The 21,810-nt window shown below is 52.3% G+C and overlaps 1 protein-coding gene across 4 annotated transcripts; it reads left to right on the top strand.

Annotated features, from left to right (window-relative positions):
• Positions 1-85: 85 nt before the first annotated feature.
• Positions 86-20,753, top strand: LOC103709015 (S-type anion channel SLAH2-like). Of its 4 annotated transcripts, none has more exons than XM_089925600.1 (8): positions 16,213-16,765; positions 16,919-17,042; positions 17,138-17,329; positions 17,740-18,397; positions 18,816-18,888; positions 19,012-19,586; positions 19,950-19,981; positions 20,070-20,753. In XM_089925600.1, exons 3-8 carry the CDS (start codon positions 17,232-17,234, stop codon positions 20,398-20,400), a joined length of 1,767 nt encoding a protein of 588 aa, XP_089781726.1. In that variant the 5' UTR covers positions 16,213-16,765; positions 16,919-17,042; positions 17,138-17,231; the 3' UTR covers positions 20,401-20,753. The 4 variants fall into 4 exon arrangements, with proteins under 4 accessions (XP_088561085.2, XP_089781726.1, XP_088561084.2 ...); XM_088704958.2 differs by having other exon boundaries at positions 16,215-16,765; positions 17,740-17,760; positions 17,840-18,397; positions 18,816-19,586; XM_088704959.2 differs by lacking the exon at positions 16,213-16,765 and adding an exon at positions 86-305 and having other exon boundaries at positions 18,816-19,586.
• Positions 20,754-21,810: the final 1,057 nt, after the last annotated feature.

Consider the following 21,810-nt stretch of genomic DNA (forward strand, 5'->3'; position numbering starts at 1 on the left):
GCAAAGGGAGTTCCATTTGTCGCAGTCCGATTGGCAGTACCCGTTATGCTTGAATTTTTCTCAGCTGCCTATAAATGCAACACATGGAAGAGCACGTAGGTTGTGTCTCAAGAGTGAAGGGGTGGTTCAAACCTCGTCCATTATTGTGCATGGTTTCTCCTCAGCACCTGCTCCTCGTTCGTGAGAAACACTGAGAAACCCGGGAATAACAAACCCTCGTGGCCTTATCTTGCCTCAAGGATAGCTCTGACCACCGAGTATATAGCGTTGGATATTCCAGAAGGAACCAGTTCTCCTTCGAAAGGGTAAGAATTACATCTCTGTAGCTCGAAAATATTCATAGATATCTTTCATTGATCTCGGAATAAGTATATTTTGATTGTACTTGGAATGAGGCTTCATATTTTTACATCGCGGTTTATAACAATCTATGATCTCCTCTAAATAGATTTGCTGGAATGTATTATTTAGGCTTTTTGGCCCATATAAGTGCCCAAATAATCTATATAAATACTCAAGAACTCTCTAATGCATAATCCATGTAAGACTAAATATATGTCCGCATATGTTCTCATGCATTCTCTTGCTTAAGTCTTGACTTTTTCACTAAAGTAAGGATCTAAATCCAATCAAATTCAATAATAAATACTATGATCCATTCATTATCGATTCCAAACTGGCTCCATTTTGTAGCGTCTCTTAATCCATATGAGTCATAAATTGAATTCTTTTTTAGGCTTCTTGATCTATATGAGTACCAACATATAGTCTATATAAGCACTCAAGATCTCTCCAACGCATAATTCACCAGAGACTAAATACATAGCCACATGTGTCCTCACGCAATCTTTTGGCTAAGACCTTGACGTTTTCACCAAAGTAAAATCTAAATCCAATCAAAATTAAATTATAAATGCCATGATCCATTCATGATCAATTCCAAATCAGCTCCATTTTGTAGTGTCTTTTAGTTCATATGAGTCATAAACTAGATTCTCTTTGATACTATTATAACAGTCAGGATCTCATCCAATAAAACAATCTGAAGACATCATTAAATTTTGGTTCTTGGTCATGCTTGAGTTTTTTTTTGCACACAACTGATACAAGACTAAACGATCCCGCACGCCGTGGCGGATTGGATTTATTATCCATCCGCAGGGCTGTATTAGGGTTTAGGAGCCAAGGATATCCAAGCAAAAGCTGGAATGGGGTATCCTACTGGCGAACGTATGTTGGCTCTCCTTCTGCGTCGAAAGCCATGCAAATTAGGGATGGACAGTGTCTGATACCAGTGGACTCGCGCTTTTCTTTGCTCCGGCCAAGATCTTGTGAGGCTGGCAGGGAATAAGCTTGTTGTTTCTCTGGTTTTTGGGGATACTAATGTGTCAAATATTGGTTCTAAGCTTAGTGAAAGTGTTAGGTTATTGGTAACGTCACTATTATTTGTCAAATTTCACCGTGGTCGACCATGCTGGTTCAATTAATGAATCCACGACAATAATATATAATAATAAAATAATGGACGAGGAAGTAGCAAAAAAGATCTTTTTAATATGCAGTTCTTCTGTGGAACCATGTGGACGAATAAGAGGATGTGGACTGGTTTTTTAATTTCCAATCCATCCCTTCTCCATCCATCACCAGATCAGACGTGTATGCTGGCGTAGGAGATTAAAAAATAAAAAAAAAAAAAGTACTTGATGGATTGGAGGTTAAGAAGGTAAAGTCATTCCATGTAGCACATGTATTTCGGAAGATAAATAGAGCTGCAGATTGAATTACCTCCTTTATTGCTCGGCACTTTGGAGAGTTTATTCGAACTAGAGCTGCTGATGTTCCTTTTTTCTTACATCATTTTTTTTTTTGACTTAGCTGACTGTACCCATTTTAGAGCTATATAAAATACCAATTTGACCAAAAAAAAATAAATTGGTCAGTGAGATTTTTTTTTTATTAGAGTCTGGTCCACATAGGACCAGTCATCAAGTTCTGCTTGAAAAAATTCTAGCATTTAGTCAGAGTTATTCCCAGGCCAAAGATCTTTTTCTTTAAATTTTATAGCCCTAAAAGCTGAAGGAGCTGTGCCACTGAGATGGTAGCCCAATGGGAGCGTGGTCTTACTTCTAACCAAGTAGTTCTAAGTTCGAAATGCACAGGCGTCGATTAAATTGTGGAGACCGGATGCTCTCTACTCGGACACGAGGTCTGGAAGGGCGTATAGCTCTGCTGGTAGCTTCGGTGGTGCCAGGTGTGACGTACTCACACGTGGTATTCGTGCCGAAGCCCAGAGGAATAACCGAGCCGGGTCCATGGGTGGGGAGGGTATGAGTAAAATCAGCCGAGGTGCCCAACACACGGGCATTTTTGCCCGCATCAAACATTCTCCTGGCCTTTAATTATATTACACCCGGCCATTTTTGCCCCCCCCCCCCCCCCCCTTTTTTTCAAAGCGAAAAAAAAAAGCTGAAGGAGCTGTTCCTGCGTTAATTGCTGGTGTTTGAGGAAATTTAAAGGGAAAAAAAAAGCTTAACCGAGCAGAACTAATGGTATATATGCTTATGCTTCTCATTTAAGCTAAAGTATAAATAAATAAAATTATTTTTATATTTATTTAAGGAGATTGAATTTATTCAGTAGGAAGGTACGTACAGTATACGTTTGCTTTTATAGGTATTGTTGCTGGTGGTCCAAACCGAGAACGATTGGCACTGCGGTGTGAACGGGGTTCCGTCTGAGTTGTCTTGGTTGGTGTTGGTTGCGCTCCACCTTCCGCCAAGAAACCTGCAAACAAGCCTTGCACCACCACCAGGGTGGTGATGGCCCTCCGACGGTCAAGTCAGAGGAGATTGGAGGAGGAGGAGAGGTGATAATCGCAAGTAAGAGAGTGCTCTGGGAGATATTGCTCACCCCCCCTTTCTCCCCCCAGCCGCATATATACCTGGCTGGGGGGTCTCTCAGGGGGGTTCGTTATCGTGGGGTACGATGGTGTGGCCACTGACATGGCCGTTACAGGGCGTCGTGGAGCAGCACCGGGTACGGCCACGTCAGGGCATAGTGGGGCTCCGCTTTGTACGGCTGATGCAGGAGATCGTGGAGCAGCATCGGATACAGCCGTTGCAGGGAGTAGTGGAGCAGGAGGCCGCGGCGTGCCTCTGGGGAATAGCCTGTCGTTATCAAGAGATCTCCGACTCGGGGTCGGAGCGCTGGATCAAGGGGCAGCCGACTCGGGGTCGGGCTGCGGAGCCGAGGATATCCGACTCGGGGTCGGATTGCTGGATCAAAGGGCAGCCGACTCGGGGTCGGGCTGCGGAGCCGAGGACGTCCGACTCGGGGTCGGAGCGCTGGATCAAAGGGCAGCCGACTCGGGGTCGGGCTGCGGAGCCGAGGATGTCCGACTCGGGGTCGGATTGCTGGATCAAAGGGCAGCCGTAGTCTTCCTGGGCGCGCGTGCCGGTCACGTGGGGCATGGCGGCTTATTTCCCCCGTAACAGTAGCCCCCCACTTCCGAGCCTGGAACCAGAAGGGGAACAGGTGAAGGGAGTGATGTTTCGGGATTGCCGTCGTTCCTCGGAGAGGCGCGCGCGCTTCGAGCTCCCCGCCCTTTTTATGGCGTATGGCGGTTATTGCTGACCTGGCAGTCTGAGGATTTCGGCGGACATCCTTCCTTAATGGTGTCGATTCGCCTTTGGGGCGCGAGCGACCCTTCGGCAGCCAGGCATCCTCTGGCGTCATCGAGGCGTCACTTGCCTTTCCGCCTATTTAATCGGGGGCCTTTCCCCGTCCGTCTTCTTCTTTACAGATATTTTCAAGTTTCCCCTTTGCGCAGCTGTTGCTGCCGTCGGACTGTTCACTTGTTTCTCCTTTGGCGCTCTCGGAGCCGTTCTTACCTCTTTTCCGGTGAGTTTTCCCCATTCTTCTACTTAGGGCTCTCCATACTTTCCCCTCTTATACTAGTGTACTCCAGTCGCTCCGGTCTTTCCCCCCTTCCTGTCCCCGTCCTGACCGTAGGTTTATTGGCCATTAGGAATGGGCGAAGTGAGAGCAGACCAAATTAAGTCGGAGTTGGTCGCCACAGACTTAGACAGACTCGTGGCTCGGTACCACCTTCCCGAGGCCTGCAACGCCACGCTCCCGGGGCCTGAGGAGAGGATGTCCCATCCTCCTCCAGGGAAGATCGCCATCAATGAGGGCATTCTCCAGGCCGGGTTCCGCTTTCCCCCTTCGGACTTGGTCATGCAGGTGCTACGGGGTTTAAGAGTGGCACCGACGCAACTGGTGCCGAACTCGTGGCGGGCCCTGACGGTCTTCCAGGTTCTCTGCCGTATGCACGAGATCCCCGCCACCCTGAATGTTTTTTGGGAGTTCTACAGCCTGAGCGGCCACCCCCAGGACAAAGGGTGGTGGTGCTTCGCAGCGCGGCGAGGATGCGGCCTTGTCAAGGAGGCTCCTACCTCCGTTCACAAATGGAAGGAGCGCTTCTTTTTTGTTGATGCAGATCCCTCTTGGGAAATCAGGGCGACCTGGGAGACCCCGATGAAGTCTCCGATCGGCCTATCGAGACTGTCAAGGGAGGAGTCCGATGGCTTGGCCGCCTTGAAGGGGTTGGTTGCCGAGGGCCAGCTCCCTCCGGTGGCCCGCCTTATTTCCGAGGATACTTTGGTGAATGTCGGTCTGAGCTCGGTCCCCACCGACCGTGAGTCCGCCACCGATTCTTTCTTGACTTTTTCCCTTCTTTCGTCCCGTTCTTTCCTTTGGTTTCTCCGTCTCCGACTATCCCGTCCTTTTTGCAGAGATCGACGACGTCATGCGGTCGGTGAAGACAAAGGCTGTTGGTAGGGCGTCCCTGCTGGAAGCAGCCCAGAGGAGGAAACGAGCTCTTCCGAGCGGGGCCCCACCGGCGAAGAAGTCCCGTAAGGAGGTGCCTCCGACGCCGACCGACGAGTCCGGGCCCACCGATCAGGGAGACGTCGTGGGCACGGACCGGCAGCTGACGCTGTATCAGCCCTCCGGTGGTAAGATTGCCGCTACTCCGGAGGTATCATCCGAGCCTGCCCGAGACGGACGGGTCGGACGTGATCGGTCCCCGACCCGGCCTTCGACTCGGTCGGCTCCTGATGACTCGAGGAGGGACGCGCCGAGGCCCCGACCGAGCGGGACCCTATCAATTCCTGGGGTGACCCCCGCCCCGAGCGCGATCGGCCGGACTCTTCCCCAGGCGATGGATAGGGGTAAGGCTGCAGAACCACCGTCCGGCTCTGGGGAGAAATCGGGGTCTGCCTTCACTACCGATGGTGCCCGAAATCTCATCGAAACAGTGCTGCTGGAGAAGGACCGTCGGCGGGTCCGGGAGTTGGAGGTCTCTGACGTTGGGGCTGCCAGCTGTGTCTGTCTCATGTCGGTGAGTGTTCTTCTGGCCGCTTTTCACCATTTATTGGCTCTGTTGTTCTCCGCCTGACTCCCTTATTTTTCCTATTTCTTAGCTCGCCCAGTACATGATCCGTCTGGAGGAGTGCTACAAGGAACAGGCGGGGCTTCTGGCGAAGGCCGAGGACCGGCTGAAAGCAGTGGAAAAGGGAGGCCAGGCTGTGGCAGGCAGGACGACCGGGGACTTCGAGGCGAGGTTCCGGGAGGCCGAAGAGCGGGCACTCGGCTTTGCTGCCCTCGAGAAGCAACTGTTGGAGGCTCAGGAGCAGCTCAAGGTTGCCTCGGGTCTCGAGGGCGAGGTCAAGAAGGCGGATGAGCGGGCCGAGAAGCAGTCCCGGAAGGCTGCCGACTACCGGGAGAGGTGGGAGAAGGCCCAGCGGTCAGCCGACAACGCCCGCAACCGAACCCGGTCTCTTGAAGCTAAGCTGGGCGAATTGGAGTCGGCCTTGGAGAAGTCCCGTGCGAGCGATCAGGAGCTTCATTCGCGCCTGACGGAGGCTGAGGCTGCTCGCATTGCTGCCGAAGCGAAGCACAAGGAGGCTCGGGCTGAGCTGCTGAGGGTCTCCACCGAGGCGGAAGGCCGGATTGTGGCGAAGGTCTTGGAGGCGAAAGCCCAGATTATGGAGCGGGCAGAGGCGGCGCTGGCCGAGAGGAGTGCGGAAATCGGGCGTCAGGCGGTAGAGGCTTATCGCCAGTCCGCCGAGTTCGCTCATGATATGTCGGAGGCAGTACAGACCTATCGTCAGTCCGACGAGTTTGTCCGTGACGCGTCGGACGCGGGGGCCGAAGCCTTTGTCTTAGGCTTCGAGGAGGGCCTGGCAAGGGTGTCGGCTAAGTACCCCGAAGTTGACCTGAGCGAGATCTCCCTTCTCGACTCCTCTCCGGCGCCATTGCCTGTTGGTTCTCCTGCTGCTTCCCTACCTCCTGCGGACGAGCCCGACGTTCCCGACCCGGGAGTTCCTCCAAGCTGACCTCTTGTACCTTTCGTTGTCTTCTTTTTTTTTGTATACCGGCGTTTTGCCAAATTGTATGGGCCTCGGCCCTGAAACAATGAAAATTAATGCAAGTTGAATGTTTCTTCATCTCGCCTTCGTCCTTCTTTTTCTTTTAACTCTCGGTAGCGTCTTGCTGACTCCTGGCTCCCGAAATTCTTCCGGCGCTAGGCCAGGCATCCGAGGGTTAGGCCTCAGGAAACTCTTCCGGCGCTAAGCCAGGCATCCGAAGGTTGGGCCTCAGGAAATTCTTCCGGCGCTAAGCCAGGCATCCGAGGGTTAGGCCTCGGGAAATTCTTCCGGCGCTAAGCCAGGCATCCGAGGGTTAGGCCTCAGGAAACTCTTCCGGCGCTAAGCCAGGCATCCGAGGGTTGGGCCTCAGGAAATTCTTCCGGCGCTAAGCCAGGCATCCGAGGGTTAGGCCTCGGAAAATTCTTCCGGCGCTAAGCCAGGCATCCGAGGGTTAGGCCTCAGGAAATTCTTCCGGCGCTAAGCCAGGCATCCGAGGGTTAGGCCTCAGGAAATTCTTCCGGCGCTAAGCGAGGCATCCGAGGGTTAGGCCCCAGGAAATTCTTCCGGCGCTAAGCCAGGCATCCGAGGGTTAGGCCTCAGGAAACTCTTCCGGCGCTAAGCCAGGCATCCGAGGGTTAGGCCTCAGGAAATTCTTCCGGCGCTAAGCCAGGCATCCGAGGGTTAGGCCCCAGGAAATTCTTCCGGCGCTAAGCCAGGCATCCGAGGGTTAGGCCTCAGGAAATTCTTCCGGCGCTAAGCCAGGCATCCGAGGGTTAGGCCTCAGGAAATTCTTCCGGCGCTAAGCCAGACATCCGAGGGTTAGGCCTCAGGAAACTCTTCCGGCGCTAAGCCAGGCATCCGAGGGTTAGGCCTCAGGAAATTCTTCCGGCGCTAAGCCAGGCATCCGAGGGTTAGGCCTCAGGAAATTCTTCCGGCGCTAAGCCAGGCATCCGAGGGTTAGGCCTCAGAAAACTCTTCCGGCGCTAAGCCAGGCATCCGAGGGTTAGGCCTCAGGAAACTCTTCCGGCGCTAAGCCAGGCATCCGAGGGTTAGGCCTCAGGAAATTCTTCCGGCGCTAAGCCAGGCATCCGAGGGTTAGGCCTCAGGAAATTCTTCCGGCGCTAAGCCGGGCATCCGAGGGTTAGGCCTCAGGAAATTCCACTCGTTGGTCGACCAAGGCTGGCGCATGCCGAGGCAACTGGTCGGGGCTTCAGGCTAGTCTGCTCCCGGGATGGTCATCGGGTTAGCCTGGCATCCGAGGGCCGAGCCTCGGGACCTTCCACTCGTTGGTCGGCCAAGGCTGGCGCAAGCCGAGGCGACCGGTCGGGGCTTCCGGCTAGTCTGCTCCCGGGATGATCATCGGGCTAGCCAGGCATCCGAGGGCCGTCAAGCCTCAGAAAATTCCGCTCGTTGGTCGGCCAAGGCTGGCGCAAGCCGAGGCGACCGGTCGGGGCTTCAGGCTAGTCTGCTCCCGGGATGATCGTCGGGTTAGCCTGGCATCCGAGGGTTGTCAAGCCTCAGGAAATTCCACTCGTTGGTCGGCCAAGGCTGGCGCGAGCCGAGGCGACCGGTCGGGGCTTCAGGCTAGTCTGCTCCCGGAATGATCGTCGGGTTAGCCTGGCATCCGAGGGCCGAGCCTCGGGACATTCCGCTCGTTGGTCGGCCAAGGCTGGCGCAAGCCGAGGCGACCGGTCGGGGCTTCAGGCTAGTCTGCTCCCGGGATGATCATCGGGTTAGCCTGGCATCCGAGGGCCGAGCCTCGGGACATTCCGCTTGTTGGTCGGCCAAGGCTGGCGCAAGCCGAGGCGACCGGTCGGGGCTTCAGGCTAGTCTGCTCCCGGGATGATCATCGGGTTAGCCTGGCATCCGAGGGCCGAGCCTCGGGACATTCCGCTCGTTGGTCGGCCAAGGCTGGCGCAAGCCGAGGCGACCGGTCGGGGCTTCAGGCTAGTCTGCTCCCGGGATGATCATCGGGTTAGCCTGGCATCCGAGGGCCGAGCCTCGGGACATTCCACTCGTTGGTCGGCCAAGGCTGGCGCAAGCCGAGGCGACCGGTCGGGGCTTCCGGCTAGTCTGCTCCCGGGATGATCATCGGGCTAGCCAAGCATCCGAGGGCCGAGCCTCGGGAAATTCTGCTCGCTGGTCGTGCGCTTGTCGCTCGCTGCCCGACGGGGTTTCTCCGTGGCCAGCCGCGATCATGTTTCTCCTTTTCTCTAAGCGTTGCCTGGGGGAACACGAGAAGGGCATTAAACGCTAATTAATGCGTTACCTGGGAAATCGGATCGCCAGCTGCTGCTTGCGAGGAGTGTTAGTTGAGCGGCCGCGATACGCGGGTTCTTCGAGGAGGATACGGCCCGGGCGCGAGCGGAGATATGTGGACCTAGGGGTACATGACACCCGGATTGTCCTGCACAAAGAATGCGGTTTAAGGAGAATGACGCTTAGGAAATCGCGGGGAGATACGCCTCGGGAGCCGGAACGGCTCCGGTTTCAATGCGCCTGCATTTATTGGAGCCACCCGCATCGGAACGACCAGGGGGCCGCAGTTTGGCTATAAATACAGGTGCAGGTACGATGGAGTTTGCCAAGCCGGAGCTGTTCAGGTTGCCATGGATCGCGGACCTCCTCCTTGGCATATGACTGAGAGACTCCTGTTGAAGGAAAGGGGAGGCGCTCCCCTTGCGACTTCAGCCAACTAGCCGTTTCATCTGGGATCAACAAGGAGGGTCTTCCCGGCGGAACTCCGCTCTAGGCGTTTCATCCGGGATCACATCTCCCCTCCTTGAAGTTCAGCCTCCCGATTGAGCTCTGCACCAGACGCTCAGTCCGGGACCGCGCCTCCATATGCTCTTCCCCCTCGAATTCCTTCTCTTTCCTACCACTGGGGAGGATGGGAATATCCTTTGGAGGCGGCGTTCCCCTGGGGGCAGCGGGAGCTTCTTCTGCGGCGGCTCCTCGTCTTTTTGGTGAGGTGCTGGATGGCGCCTCCGGTTAGAAGCACCCACTTCCGGTGGGATTGCAGCTGCTTTGGGTTGAGGGTTTGGGATCCTCGGTCCTCAGCTCCACGGATTCTCCACCTCTTCTTTGCTTTCTTTACTCCCTAATTCCCCTCTGGGAATTCCTTGTAATCACACGAGCACGCCATTGTAACCAGAAATTATTGAAATGAAAAGTGTTGCACCTTTTCAAATTGTCTTTCTGGCCTTGTTGTTCTACTGGTAATACATCCGCAGGTTAGCGGAATTCCAGCCCCTTGGAATTTCTCGGCCATCTAGGGCTTCCAACTGGTAGGAGCCAGGTCGGTTTACCCAACGAACTTTATACGGGCCTTCCCAATTCGGCGCTAGCTTCCCACCTTCCGTAGGTTGAGATGCCTTAGCTCGCCTCAGCACCAGATCTCCAATTCTGAAAAGCTTCGGTCGGACTTTGGAGTTGTAATATCGGGCCACCCTCCGCTGATACATTGCCATCCGAACCTGCGCCATTTCCCTTGCTTCTTCCAAGAGATCCAGGTTCCCTCGGAGTTGCTCCGAGTTGGCCTCGGGTCGGTGTGCGGCTACCCGAGGTGAGGGAAGTCCGAGCTCTACGGGGACAACGGCTTCCGTGCCATAGGTTAGGCTGAAAGGCGTCTCCCTGGTAGGAGTCCGATGCGTGGTCCGATACGCCCAAAGGACATTCTCGAGTTCCTCGACCCAAGCTTGCCCCGTCCGTCCGATCCGCGCTTTGATACCTTGGAGGATTGTCCGATTTGTGACCTCGGCCTCGCCGTTGGTTTGGGGATGCGACACGGACGTGAACCGATGTTCGATCCCGAACTCCTCGCAGAAGTCTCGAAAATGCTTGTTATCAAACTGTCGACCGTTATCCGAGATGAGGACCCGAGGTACCCCAAATCGGACAATGATGTTCTTCTTTACGAACTTCCGGACTTGCGCCTCCGTGATGGTGGCCAGTGGCTCTGCCTCCACCCACTTGGTGAAGTAGTCGATGGCGACAATCAAAAATTTCCGCTGGGCCGAAGCGATGGGGAATGGTCCGAGGATATCCATTCCCCACTGTGCAAAGGGCCAGGGGGCGGTGATTGGCGCCAAGGGAACAGAGGGGACTCTCTGGATGTTGGCGTGGCGCTGGCAGGCGTCGCATTTCCGTACGTGATCCTTTGAGTCTTCCAATAAGGTCGGCCAATAGTAGCCTTGCCTCATGATCTTATGTGCCAGGGACCTAGCCCCCAGGTGCGATCCGCAGATGCCTTTGTGGACTTCGCTGAGGGCGTAAGCCGCTTCCGAAGGGCGGAGGCACCTTAAGAGGGGGGCGGTGAACGAGGTCCGATACAGCCTCCCTTCGTAGAGTACGTAGTGGGCGGACTTCATAACAAGTCGCCGAGCTTGATCTTCATCTTCGGGGAGGATCCCTTCGGCGAGGTAAGCTACCAGCGGGTCCATCCAAGATGGTTCCGGATCAATTGCCATTACCGCTTCAGCCTCGCCGATGCTCGGGGCATCTAGGGTCTCCAGGTATATCGCCCTTGACAAGTTGTGTGCCTCAGCGCCCACCAAGCGGGACAACCTGTCGGCCCTAGCATTTTCGCTCCTTGGGACCTGCTGAATGTCAATACTGCCGAGGTCGGGAATGAGTGCTTGCACCTTCCGGACGTAGCTCTGCATGGTCGGGCTCCGTGCCTCCAACTCCCCTCGAACCTGCCCGACCACCAGCTGGGAGTCGGTGAAGACCTTCAGACGCCGGATGCCGAGCTCCTTGGCGAGTTTGAGTCCCGTGACTAGGGCCTCGTACTCCGCCTCATTGTTGGTCACTGGAAATCCGAACCTCAAGGCATACTCGGCTATCACTCCATCGGGATTGGTAAGGACCAGCCCAGCCCCTCCACCTTCAGGGTTCGACGACCCGTCAATGTGGAGCGTCCAGATCGGGAGATCGAGGCTGGGTGTTTCCGGCGGCCTAGGTTCCGCCTCCTGCACAGTGCACTCAGCGAGAAAGTCCGCGAGCACCTGGGCCTTGATGGCGGGCCGGGGCTGGTAGCGGATGTCGAACTCACCAAGTTCTACTGCCCACTTCACCAGCCGTCCCGCATTCTCAGGATTGCTGAGGATCTGCCGCAGTGGTTGATCGGTCAAAAGGGTGACAGAATGAGCCTGGAAATAGGGGCGAAGCCTCCTGGTCGCAGTCAGCAGCGCGAAGGCGATCTTTTCAGCCTTCGTGTACCGCGTCTCGGCATCCCGGAGGACTCGGCTGGTGTAGTATACGGGCTTCTGAAGTTTTGCCTCTTCCCGAACCAGTACTGCGCTGACTGCGGTTGGGGAGACCGCCAGGTAAAGGTAGAGCATCTCCCCCTCTTGCGGCTTGGACAGCAGGGGAGGAGACGCCATGTACTCCTTGAGCTGGTCGAACGCCACTTGACATTCAGCCGTCCAGAGGAAGTCTTTCGGGCGCTTCAACACCTTGAAGAACGGTTGGCAGCGTTCGGCCGATTTTGCCACAAATCGTCCGAGCGCGGCGACCCTCCCAGCGAGCTCCTGAACCTCCTTCACTTTGGTCGGAGGGGACATATCTTGGATGGCCTTGATTTTGTCCGGGTTGGCCTCGATCCCCCGCTGGTTGACAATGAAGCCGAGGAACCTCCCGGCCGAAGCACCAAAGGCGCACTTCGCTGGGTTTAGCTTCATACGAAACTTCCGCAAGGTGGCGAAGGTCTCCTCCAGATCCGCAATGTGCTGATCCGCATGGCGGCTCTTTACCAGCATATCGTCCACGTACACCTCCATGTTCCGGCCGATCTGCTCCTTGAAGATTTTATTGACGAGGCGCTGGTAAGTAGCGCCAGCGTTCTTCAGACCGAAGGGCATTACCTTGTAACAGTACAGCCCCCTGTCTGTTATGAAGGCCGTTTTCTCCTCGTCCTGTGGAGCCATCATTATTTGGTTGTAGCCGGAGAAGGCGTCCATGAAAGACAGCAGCTGATATCCGGAAGTCGCGTCGACCAGTTGGTCTATTCGCGGAAGCGGAAAGCTATCCTTGGGGCACGCCTTGTTCAGGTCGGTGTAGTCGACGCACATCCTCCACTCCCCGCTCGCCTTCCGGACAAGTACGACGTTTGCCAGCCACTCGGGGTAGCTCACTTCCCTTATGAAACCTGCCTCCAAGAGTTTGTCTACCTCCTGGTCGACCACCCGGATCCGATCCGGGGCACAGTGTCTCTTCTTTTGCTTTACTGGTCGGTGGGTCGGGTCGACGTTGAGGGCGTGAGAAATGACCTCCGGGTCGATCCCAGGTACATCGGCCGCCGACCAGGCAAACACATCAGCATTGGCTCGGAGGAATTCCACTAACCGGAGCCGAGCTTCCAAGTCGAGGTTGGCACCGACCCGGACCGTGCGGTCCGGGCGGCCTTCTTCGAGGGGAACTTCGATTACGCCCTCGGCCAGCTCCCCGTGCCGCAAGGCCACTTCGTCTCTGGCGTCAAGGGACTCGACGCTTAGGGCCTCCATGGGCTTCTTCCCTTTGAGAGTTGCTAGGAAACACTGCCGTGCGGTTGGTTGGTCACCTCGGACCTCTCCAATCCCGGCCGCCGTGGGGAACCGCATGAGCAAATGGTAGGTAGAAACCACCGCGCGAAGGGCGTTCAGTCCGGGTCGTCCGAGGATAGCGTTGTAGGCCGAGGGGACACGGACGACCAAGAACCCGAGTCGCACCGTGGCTTCTGCGGGTGCAACGCCCGCAGTCACAGGCAGCTCAATGACACCTTCGGCCGAGATAGCGTCTCCAGTGAATCCTATGAGGGGGGTGGATGTTTTGTGCAACAATTGTCGGGACAAGCTCATCTTTTGGAAGGCCTCGTAATACAAAATATCAGCTGAGCTTCCACTATCCACAAGAACACGCCTTACATCATAGTTCGCCATAGTGAGAGAGATCACCATGGCGTCATCGTGGGGAGTCTGAACCCCCTTTACATCTTCATCACAAAAAGCGATTACATTTCCGACCCGCTGCCTCTTCGCGATGGCCACTCCTGATGCTTCCGCCGAGCCCCCTGCGTTCCTCACGGGCCGAGAGCAGCCCCCAGTGATGGTGTGGATCACTCCCGCAACGGGTCGATTCTGCTCCCGAGGCTCCTGAGGGGCCGGGTCGGCCGGACGCGGGTCTGCCGGGGGACGTCGGTCGTTTACATATCGACCGAGACACCCTCGGCGAATGAGAGCCTCGATCTCGTCCCGAAGCTGGAAGCAGTCTTCGGTATTGTGGCCGTGGTCTCGGTGGTACTCACAGTACGCCCGAGAAGGCCTCCTCCCAGGGATCTTCTTCATCTGCCTCGGGACCGGGAGGTCCTCCCGCCCCTTGACCTCCATGAGGATCTGGGCCCGGGGGGCCAGGAGTGGGGTGTACCGGTTGAAGCGTCGGTGCGGAGAACGAGGGCGTGTGGCGCCGTGGTTCCTTGCTGGTGACGGGCTTCTGCGCCGGCGTTGAGGCGTCGGGCTCCTCCTCTGGGGTGCCTCTTTTCGCCTTTTCTTCCCGGGCTTTAGAGGGACCTCGGCGGCCTCCTTGTTCCGGTGGGAGGCTGCCTCCTCGGCGTCTGCATACTGGTTTGCCCGAGATAACAGCTCCGGGAAGCTCCGCGGCAGGCGTTTGTCCAGGGAGAAGGTGAGTCTGCCCTTCCGGAAGCCACGCTTCAGGGCTGAGAGAGCCACTTCCTGGCTCAGGTTCCGGACCTCCAGTGTAGCCTTGTTGAAGCGGGTGAGATAATCCCGCAGGCTTTCTCCCTCGTTTTGCCGGACATCAAAGAGGGAGTCGGAGACCAGTCGCCGCCTGCTACTGACGGCGAAATGGCTGATGAAGAAGCGGGTGAACTGGTCGAAGGACTGGATGGAGTTAGCCTCCAGGCCGGCGAACCATGCCCTTGCCGGGCCACGGAGGGTCGCCGGGAAGGCCTTGCAGAGGAGCGGATCCGATGCTCCATGGAGGAGCATAAGAGTCCTGAAACTCTCCACGTGGTCCCGCGGGTCCGCCGCCCCGTCGTAGGGTTCGATCGCCGGCATTTTGAACCCCGGCGGGTTCGGGGTCCGCAGGATCCTCGAGGCAAGCGCCGGCTGGGAGGAGATCTCCAAGTCAGCGAAGGGATCTTTGGAGTGGCCCTTCAGGACCTGGAGTTGTCTGTGGAGATCGTCCACCCGCCGGTCCAGGGAGCGCGACCGGTGGGTGGGGGACAAGGAGCGGCGCGAGGGGGACCGACTGGAGTGCGGGCCCCTCGAGGACTGGGGTGTCTGAGAACGCGCCCGGGTCCGCCTCTCGTACCCCGCACAGCTCCGATGAGAAGGTCATGGCAGAATGGACCGCACTCGAGAATCCTCCTCGCGCCGGCGCTCCTCTCCATGGGAGAGGAAGGAGCGCGGGTTGTGAGGAAGAGGCGAGTGCTCGGGGGGCAGCGGCTCCTGAGCCCGTTGCGGCACCCGAGAGATCACACCCTGCAGATTCTGCACTGCCTCCGCGAGGGTGCGAACCTGCTGGGCTAGCTGGTCGAACTGAGCAGCTTCGACCGTCTGAATGGGAGAAGGGGCGGTGGAGTGCTGCTGAGAGTGCGTTGGGGACGCAGCAGCCTCTCGGCCGGAGGCACGAGAGGCTCCGCGACCGGAAGCATTGGAAGCTCCACGACCACCTCGCCGTGCCATTACGATCGTTCTAAGATTCGGCCCTTCCTCTAGCGCCAACTGTTGCTGGTGGTCCAAACCGAGAACGATTGGCACTGCGGTGTGAACGGGGTTCCGTCTGAGTTGTCTTGGTTGGTGTTGGTTGCGCTCCACCTTCCGCCAAGAAACCTGCAAACAAGCCTTGCACCACCACCAGGGTGGTGATGGCCCTCCGACGGTCAAGTCAGAGGAGATTGGAGGAGGAGGAGAGGTGATAATCGCAAGTAAGAGAGTGCTCTGGGAGATATTGCTCACCCCCCCCCCTTTCTCCCCCCAGCCGCATATATACCTGGCTGGGGGGTCTCTCAGGGGGGTTCGTTATCGTGGGGCACGATGGTGTGGCCACTGACATGGCCGTTACAGGGCGTCGTGGAGCAGCACCGGGTACGGCCACGTCAGGGCATAGTGGGGCTCCGCTTTGTACGGCTGATGCAGGAGATCGTGGAGCAGCATCGGATACAGCCGTTGCAGGGAGTAGTGGAGCAGGAGGCCGCGGCGTGCCTCTGGGGAATAGCCTGTCGTTATCAAGAGATCTCCGACTCGGGGTCGGAGCGCTGGATCAAGGGGCAGCCGACTCGGGGTCGGGCTGCGGAGCCGAGGATATCCGACTTGGGGTCGGATTGCTGGATCAAAGGGCAGCCGACTCGGGGTCGGGCTGCGGAGCCGAGGACGTCCGACTCGGGGTCGGAGCGCTGGATCAAAGGGCAGCCGACTCGGGGTCGGGCTGCGGAGCCGAGGATGTCCGACTCGGGGTCGGATTGCTGGATCAAAGGGCAGCCGTAGTCTTCCTGGGCGCGCGTGCCGGTCACGTGGGGCATGGCGGCTTATTTCCCCCGTAACAGGTATAATAATATAATTAATAAAAAAAAGTTAATATTATAGTTTAACTTCAAAAATATTTATTTTGATAAGAGAATATCTGCAGATTATAATTCATTCAGGGAGAAATAGTTATCTCAGAAACCAAAAGACAAAAAGCAAAATAAGTCGACACCTTCAAATTATATACGCATGTTCAAAATAAAGTACGTACAGAGAGAAATTGTTGCCTAGATGCACCATCTGCCCATGCAACCAATAATGACCGCCAATTTTTATAAGCCTCATTTATCAAGCACGTATTTTGATGCATTATTATAAAAATTAATGGTCGTGATTGGTAGCATGCATGCGACGCCGACGCATGCAGTGAGAGCAATAAATTAATGGTCGTGATTGCCGGCATGAAGTCAATTTGTTTACATGGTGCACCGACCGAGCTTGAGCTAGGCCTAAAGCTTCGCTCCTGTCTCTTCCCCTTACCTTATCCTTGCTCCCGGTTGAAGTTCGGAAACAAATAAAAAGCTCTCCGCTTCTCCATGAAAGCGGAGAGCAATGGCGACGGGTTGGAAGACAGGCGGCGGCGCCGTCCATCCTTCCGCATTGGGGGAAGAGTAAGACGATACCGACGACAGTCAAACAGTCGCGGTGTTCCGTTTCTTCTTCTCTTACGTTGCTGCGGAGTGGATCGAACGCTCTCTTGTGTTCGCTGGTTATCGTTGCCTTCATTGTACTTCTGTCAGCTGCCCGAACAAAACAGAGAGATGATATAATTTTATTCGTGTCTTCATATGCTCGTAAAGGAAACCATTTCAGGTATTTAGTTAATGGCATGTGTTGTGTTTGTAGTAAGGTCTCTCTGTTTCTGGTAGATCAGAATATAATAAATGTTGTTGTAGTTGTTGTTTTGATTTGTCTATGGTTTTTGTAAAAATAATATTTTGGAGTTGGTGATGGTCGTTGGTTCAGGGATATAACCAGTGGAGAACAAGGTTTGTAGAGACCCAATCAGGTTGTTAACCATACTCGAGCTAGGTAGGTAATGGACCTAAAATTCTTCGGCTAGCACGGGAAGTTTTGGTTTTGGAGACAGGTGAGGACAAGCTTCGTATAAATTGGAAGAAATGGATGATGCCCGGATGAAAAAAATGTTTCAATGCCTTAACTTTGTTTGTGTGTGTGGTGTAGGAATTATCATATCCAATGGAAAACAAAGATCTCCAAGTCGAGCTTTCAACAAAGCAAGGGTTCCCTGAAGAACTTCCATATATTCTAACGTGTGATGCATCCAAGACAATTGCTGGTTTTGAAAGTGTTGAGTGCACTGGAACTCAGTCGGTTACCCTTCCCTATCCTCAAGAAGATGCAGCTGTTGAAAAAGTAGGTTATTTTCTTTCAGCGAGCAGTCGCATAAGTCTCCATATTCTTCTAATTGTTCTCTCCCATGTTTTCTGTCTAAATTTCTATGACATCTCAATGAATTCTTTCTGACAATTTGCTAAGCCGCTAATACTTAATATCGATCCACATTGTTAGTTGCACATGTCTTCACGACTTCACATCACCAAAATAACTTTCTGATGCTAAGCTTGACACTGTCTCTCTGTACTGTTATTCTGTTTCTACCCAAAGGTATATCCCAAAGTTGGCGTTTGCCTTTATGCCTATTTAATTGTAATTGTACATGCTTGTGCAAATCCATAGTTATAAAATATGAACTCCAGTGTTGTTGTGCCTATTTATAATAGTTTGTGCTTGTGTTATTTAACTTGTCATTTGTTTTGGAGAAGAGGATGGAGAGAAGGAACCGGGTTAGTTCCTCTCCCCAACTTTTTACTAATTATCAAGTTTATGTTTTGGCCCATCAAACTCACAGTGGCTTCAATTCAGGGATCGGAAACTCCTAAAATACCTAATCAGGCCAACGCGATCAAATTACCTCCGCTGCATTTGCCAGCTCAAGCAAATCAGTGCCATCAGTCAAATTCGATCTCTATCAGCTTGCCTGCTTCTGCTCCTGGAATAAGTATTGGAGAAGCTATAAAACTTTTATTTGGGGATAATGTTGGATCGGCTGCCATTGATGAACAACCAAATCAACCTTCAGACTCTACAACTAGCAACTCAGGACCAGCAAAACTGGGGATGTTCCATTCTAAGTCCATACCAGCGGGAAGTTCATATGACAAGACAGCTGCAGTGGGAAAATTTAACGGTCCATTCGAGGATCAGCAAAGGTTGCCAAGAAGCTATAGTTCGAGGGACAAACACTTTGATTCTTTCAAAACATGGTCTGGAAGACTGGAAAGGCAGTTATCCAACTTACGTGGAAAGCTGCAGGAACCAGATGTGGAGGCTAATGAGTCAGATATTATGGAAATCGAGGCTGTGCCAGCAGTAGAACGCTACTTCGATGCCTTAGAAGGGCCTGAATTAGACACTTTAAGGGTATGCATTACTATGCAACCTCCCGGACACACCATATTCTAGCTGTTACTATTGCTTCTCTATTAAAGTTTCTGTCCATCAGTGCCGCCTTTTCATCATTAACAGAATATAAAAGACCATCCCTCAGTTCATTTTGTGAATCTAAACATTAAAAAGAAAGTGATATATGCAGGTTTTATTTTGTATAAGATAATATTCTCGGATATACAGCTGTTTGATGTCAGTCTTGCAATAAGCATACGTCAATCACTTCTCAATGGCTTCCTAGTGCTTTTTCTTCCTCTCAAGCAACCCCCTGTTTCTTAAGGTTGAATAGCAATGAATGAGTTCTTCTTTTCCCCAAGAGTCCTTGCTTCTGGTTGTTCTTTTATTTATTTCAGCAACATTAGTCATAATTAACTTGTGCCATGCCCTGCAGGCATCAGAGGTATCAGTTCTTCCTGAGGACCAGAAGTGGCCTTTTCTTCTTCGCTTCCCAATATCTGCCTTTGGTATGTGCCTTGGTGTAAGCAGCCAAGCTATCCTCTGGAAGACCTTAGCTACATCTCCATCCATGAGTTTTCTACATGTGAACTTGACAGTGAATCTCGTGCTTTGGTGTATATCACTTGCAGTGATAGGCACTGTATCCCTCATTTACTCTCTGAAAATCATCTTTTACTTTGAAGCGGTTCGACGAGAGTACTACCATCCGGTCCGTATCAACTTCTTCTTTGCTCCCTGGATAGCGGGCCTTTTCTTGGCACTTGGTGTGCCACCATCAGTTGCAGTAAACCTTCATGCTGCTCTCTGGTATGTCCTTATGGCTCCAATATTTTGCCTTGAGCTCAAAATTTATGGCCAATGGATGTCCGGGGGCCAAAGAAGGCTCTCAAAGGTGGCAAATCCATCAAACCATTTATCGATCGTGGGCAACTTTGTGGGCGCATTGCTTGGCGCATCTATGGGACTTAAAGAAGGACCTATCTTCTTCTTTGCTGTTGGATTGGCTCACTATACAGTACTGTTTGTAACTCTGTACCAGAGGCTTCCTACTACTGAAACCCTCCCAAGGGAGCTTCACCCAGTTTTTTTCTTATTTGTAGCAGCACCCAGTGTTGCTTGCGTGGCATGGGCAAAGATTCGTGGTGACTTTGATTACGGACCAAGGATAGCTTACTTTATTGCCATGTTCCTCTATGCCTCTCTGGTAAGAGTCTCTCTGTTGAATCCTTAGCGACTCATGCAAGTTAGTGCATTAATATTTTCCTTTAAATATGTTGGTTCATTTGCTTTAGAAGGCTTAATAGGGAAGGACCATTACATTATTCCTTCTATCGAGATCAGAATCAGTTTGTAAAAGATTCAAATGATGCTCTTCAAATCCGAGTCTGCAGAGTCTTTAACCATGATTCCAGACCATGGCTTGAGAATTATGCAGCAGATAGTGCTTTATGCTTTGGTTCCACCGGTCCAAACATGGGAAAGCCAATAAATCTATGCATCGGTCCGAATTATCAGTAGGGACTTCTTAGAAGATTGTCATCTAACTTATTTTCTTGTGTATTTGCAGGCTGTGCGAATTAACTTTTTCCGAGGTTTCAGGTCTCTCTCTCTCTCAAGAATTTGCTTTGGTTATTTACTGCTTTCTATCCTCTTATTTATGGTTTCTTACATTATTTTGTTTCAATAGGTTTTCACTGGCATGGTGGGCATACACTTTTCCAATGACTAGCGCTTCAGTTGCTACCATTAGTTACTCAGTCGCAGTGACAAATATATTAACTCGGTCATTTTCTGTTGGACTCTCCGCAATCGCTACCTTCACAGTAACAGCTCTGCTCGTATCCACCATTATCCATGCTTTCATCCTCCATGACCTCTTCCCAAATGACGTCTCTATTGCTATCACACAGAAAAGACTAAAGTTCAGTAAGAAGCTCGCACATCTGAGATCAGCAAACTCAGACATGAAAGAAACAGAAGGCTCTCTTCCAAAAAACAGTCCAGAGCTCGAGCTTTGAATTTTTTGGCCTATTTACCCTTTTGGTGCACTATGTTACAGTCAAATCTTCATCTGCGGCGAGTGAACTACGGATCCCAAGAACATTGTCTGCTATTTTGTTAGCTTCACCACAGCGTAGATAATTTAGAGATGAAGACAGTATCATAAGCATTCTGTACGGAATAGAATTTGTTAATAGAAGATATGCATGCTGTTCATTGGTTCAAATAAGTCTTGCAATCAGCAGCATTCATTGTATGAGTTTAAAAATTAGTCAATCTACAAGTCTATTGGAAAACTGTATGAATTACTTTTCCTACCATATTGGTTGGTGGGAGTTCAGTTGTTTGCTATTGAAGAGTTTAACCATCAGACACAATTTTCCATCAACAAAAAAATTACCATCAAACTTCATTCAGGCTGTGTTGGTTAAGTACATGATATATCATCAACAAAATTACATGTATTTGTTCTTTATTTCTTCTTTAGTTTAATTTCTCAGTATTTCCAGTTCATTCCATAGGAGTTAATTCATCCAAAAAAAGGCTCATATTGTCTTTGCATCATGAATTTAATGGTGCAATCTTACGTTTGTTTGATGCCTTCATGAATGGTTTCAGTAGACATGAGAGGAAATCTAACAACGTCAATTATGGTGTTGGTATCATGCTGTTTGACGTGGCTAACAGGTATGCTTGGACATTGCAACAAGGCACCTGGTATGGTATAACATATTCCTCTTATCGTTTTGGTAGGAATAGTTATACATTACGACAGCCTAAGGTTATATGAGTTCTTCTTGCTGGTTTGTTCCAATAAAGGCTTAATTCCTTTATAGCACCCTCTAACAGGTTCGGGTTGTATATTTCACACGAAAGAATGATTGATCTTCTTTTGAGATGTCGTCCGTCTCATCGCAACCCACACAGCTCTCAAAGCGACGTTTGTGCGATCCATTGGCAGATTCACGCAAAGGTGGGTGAATCATTCTTTCAAGCGAAAGATACAACCCCTACCCCTCTGTAACTCATAAAGCAAAAGATGACTCGCATACAGAATATAAGCAACATCCAGTTAGCTAGAAGCAGACTCATGATCTGTTGATATGCATAATCTGTTAATGATATTTTAGTGACTTCTTATTTGCATCGGCAGGATGTCAACATGCTGTGCAACCACCATATCATTACCTTTTCAACTTGATCCGATATGATCAATCAACAACTCTAGAATTATACTGTAAAGATAACATATATCTTTTAGAGCATTCTTAAAACTTCTGCGAGGAATGTTTTAGACATGGATCGTCGTTCTTAATGTTTCAAGTATATCCCGAATTGCAAATCTAGATGACTCTCTGAATATCATAATATTATGACACAGTATCTTTTTTTTTTCTTTGCAGAACATGGATGATAGTTGAATACTC

Source organism: Phoenix dactylifera, chromosome 9 (genome assembly GCF_051530095.1).
Source record: "Phoenix dactylifera cultivar Ajwa chromosome 9, Ajwa_hap1_PhDact_Kaust_v1.1, whole genome shotgun sequence".
Lineage (NCBI taxonomy): Eukaryota > Viridiplantae > Streptophyta > Magnoliopsida > Arecales > Arecaceae > Phoenix > Phoenix dactylifera.

Coding starts and splice junctions, on each gene's coding strand:
- LOC103709015 (XM_088704959.2), top strand. CDS start 17,232: ATGCATCCAAGACAATTGCTGGTTTTGAAAGTGTTGAGTGCACTGGAA. Junction 17,330..17,739: donor AAGATGCAGCTGTTGAAAAA/GTAGGTTATTTT, acceptor GTTTTGGAGAAG/AGGATGGAGAGAAGGAACCG. Junction 19,587..19,949: donor TGTTCCTCTATGCCTCTCTG/GTAAGAGTCTCT, acceptor GTGTATTTGCAG/GCTGTGCGAATTAACTTTTT.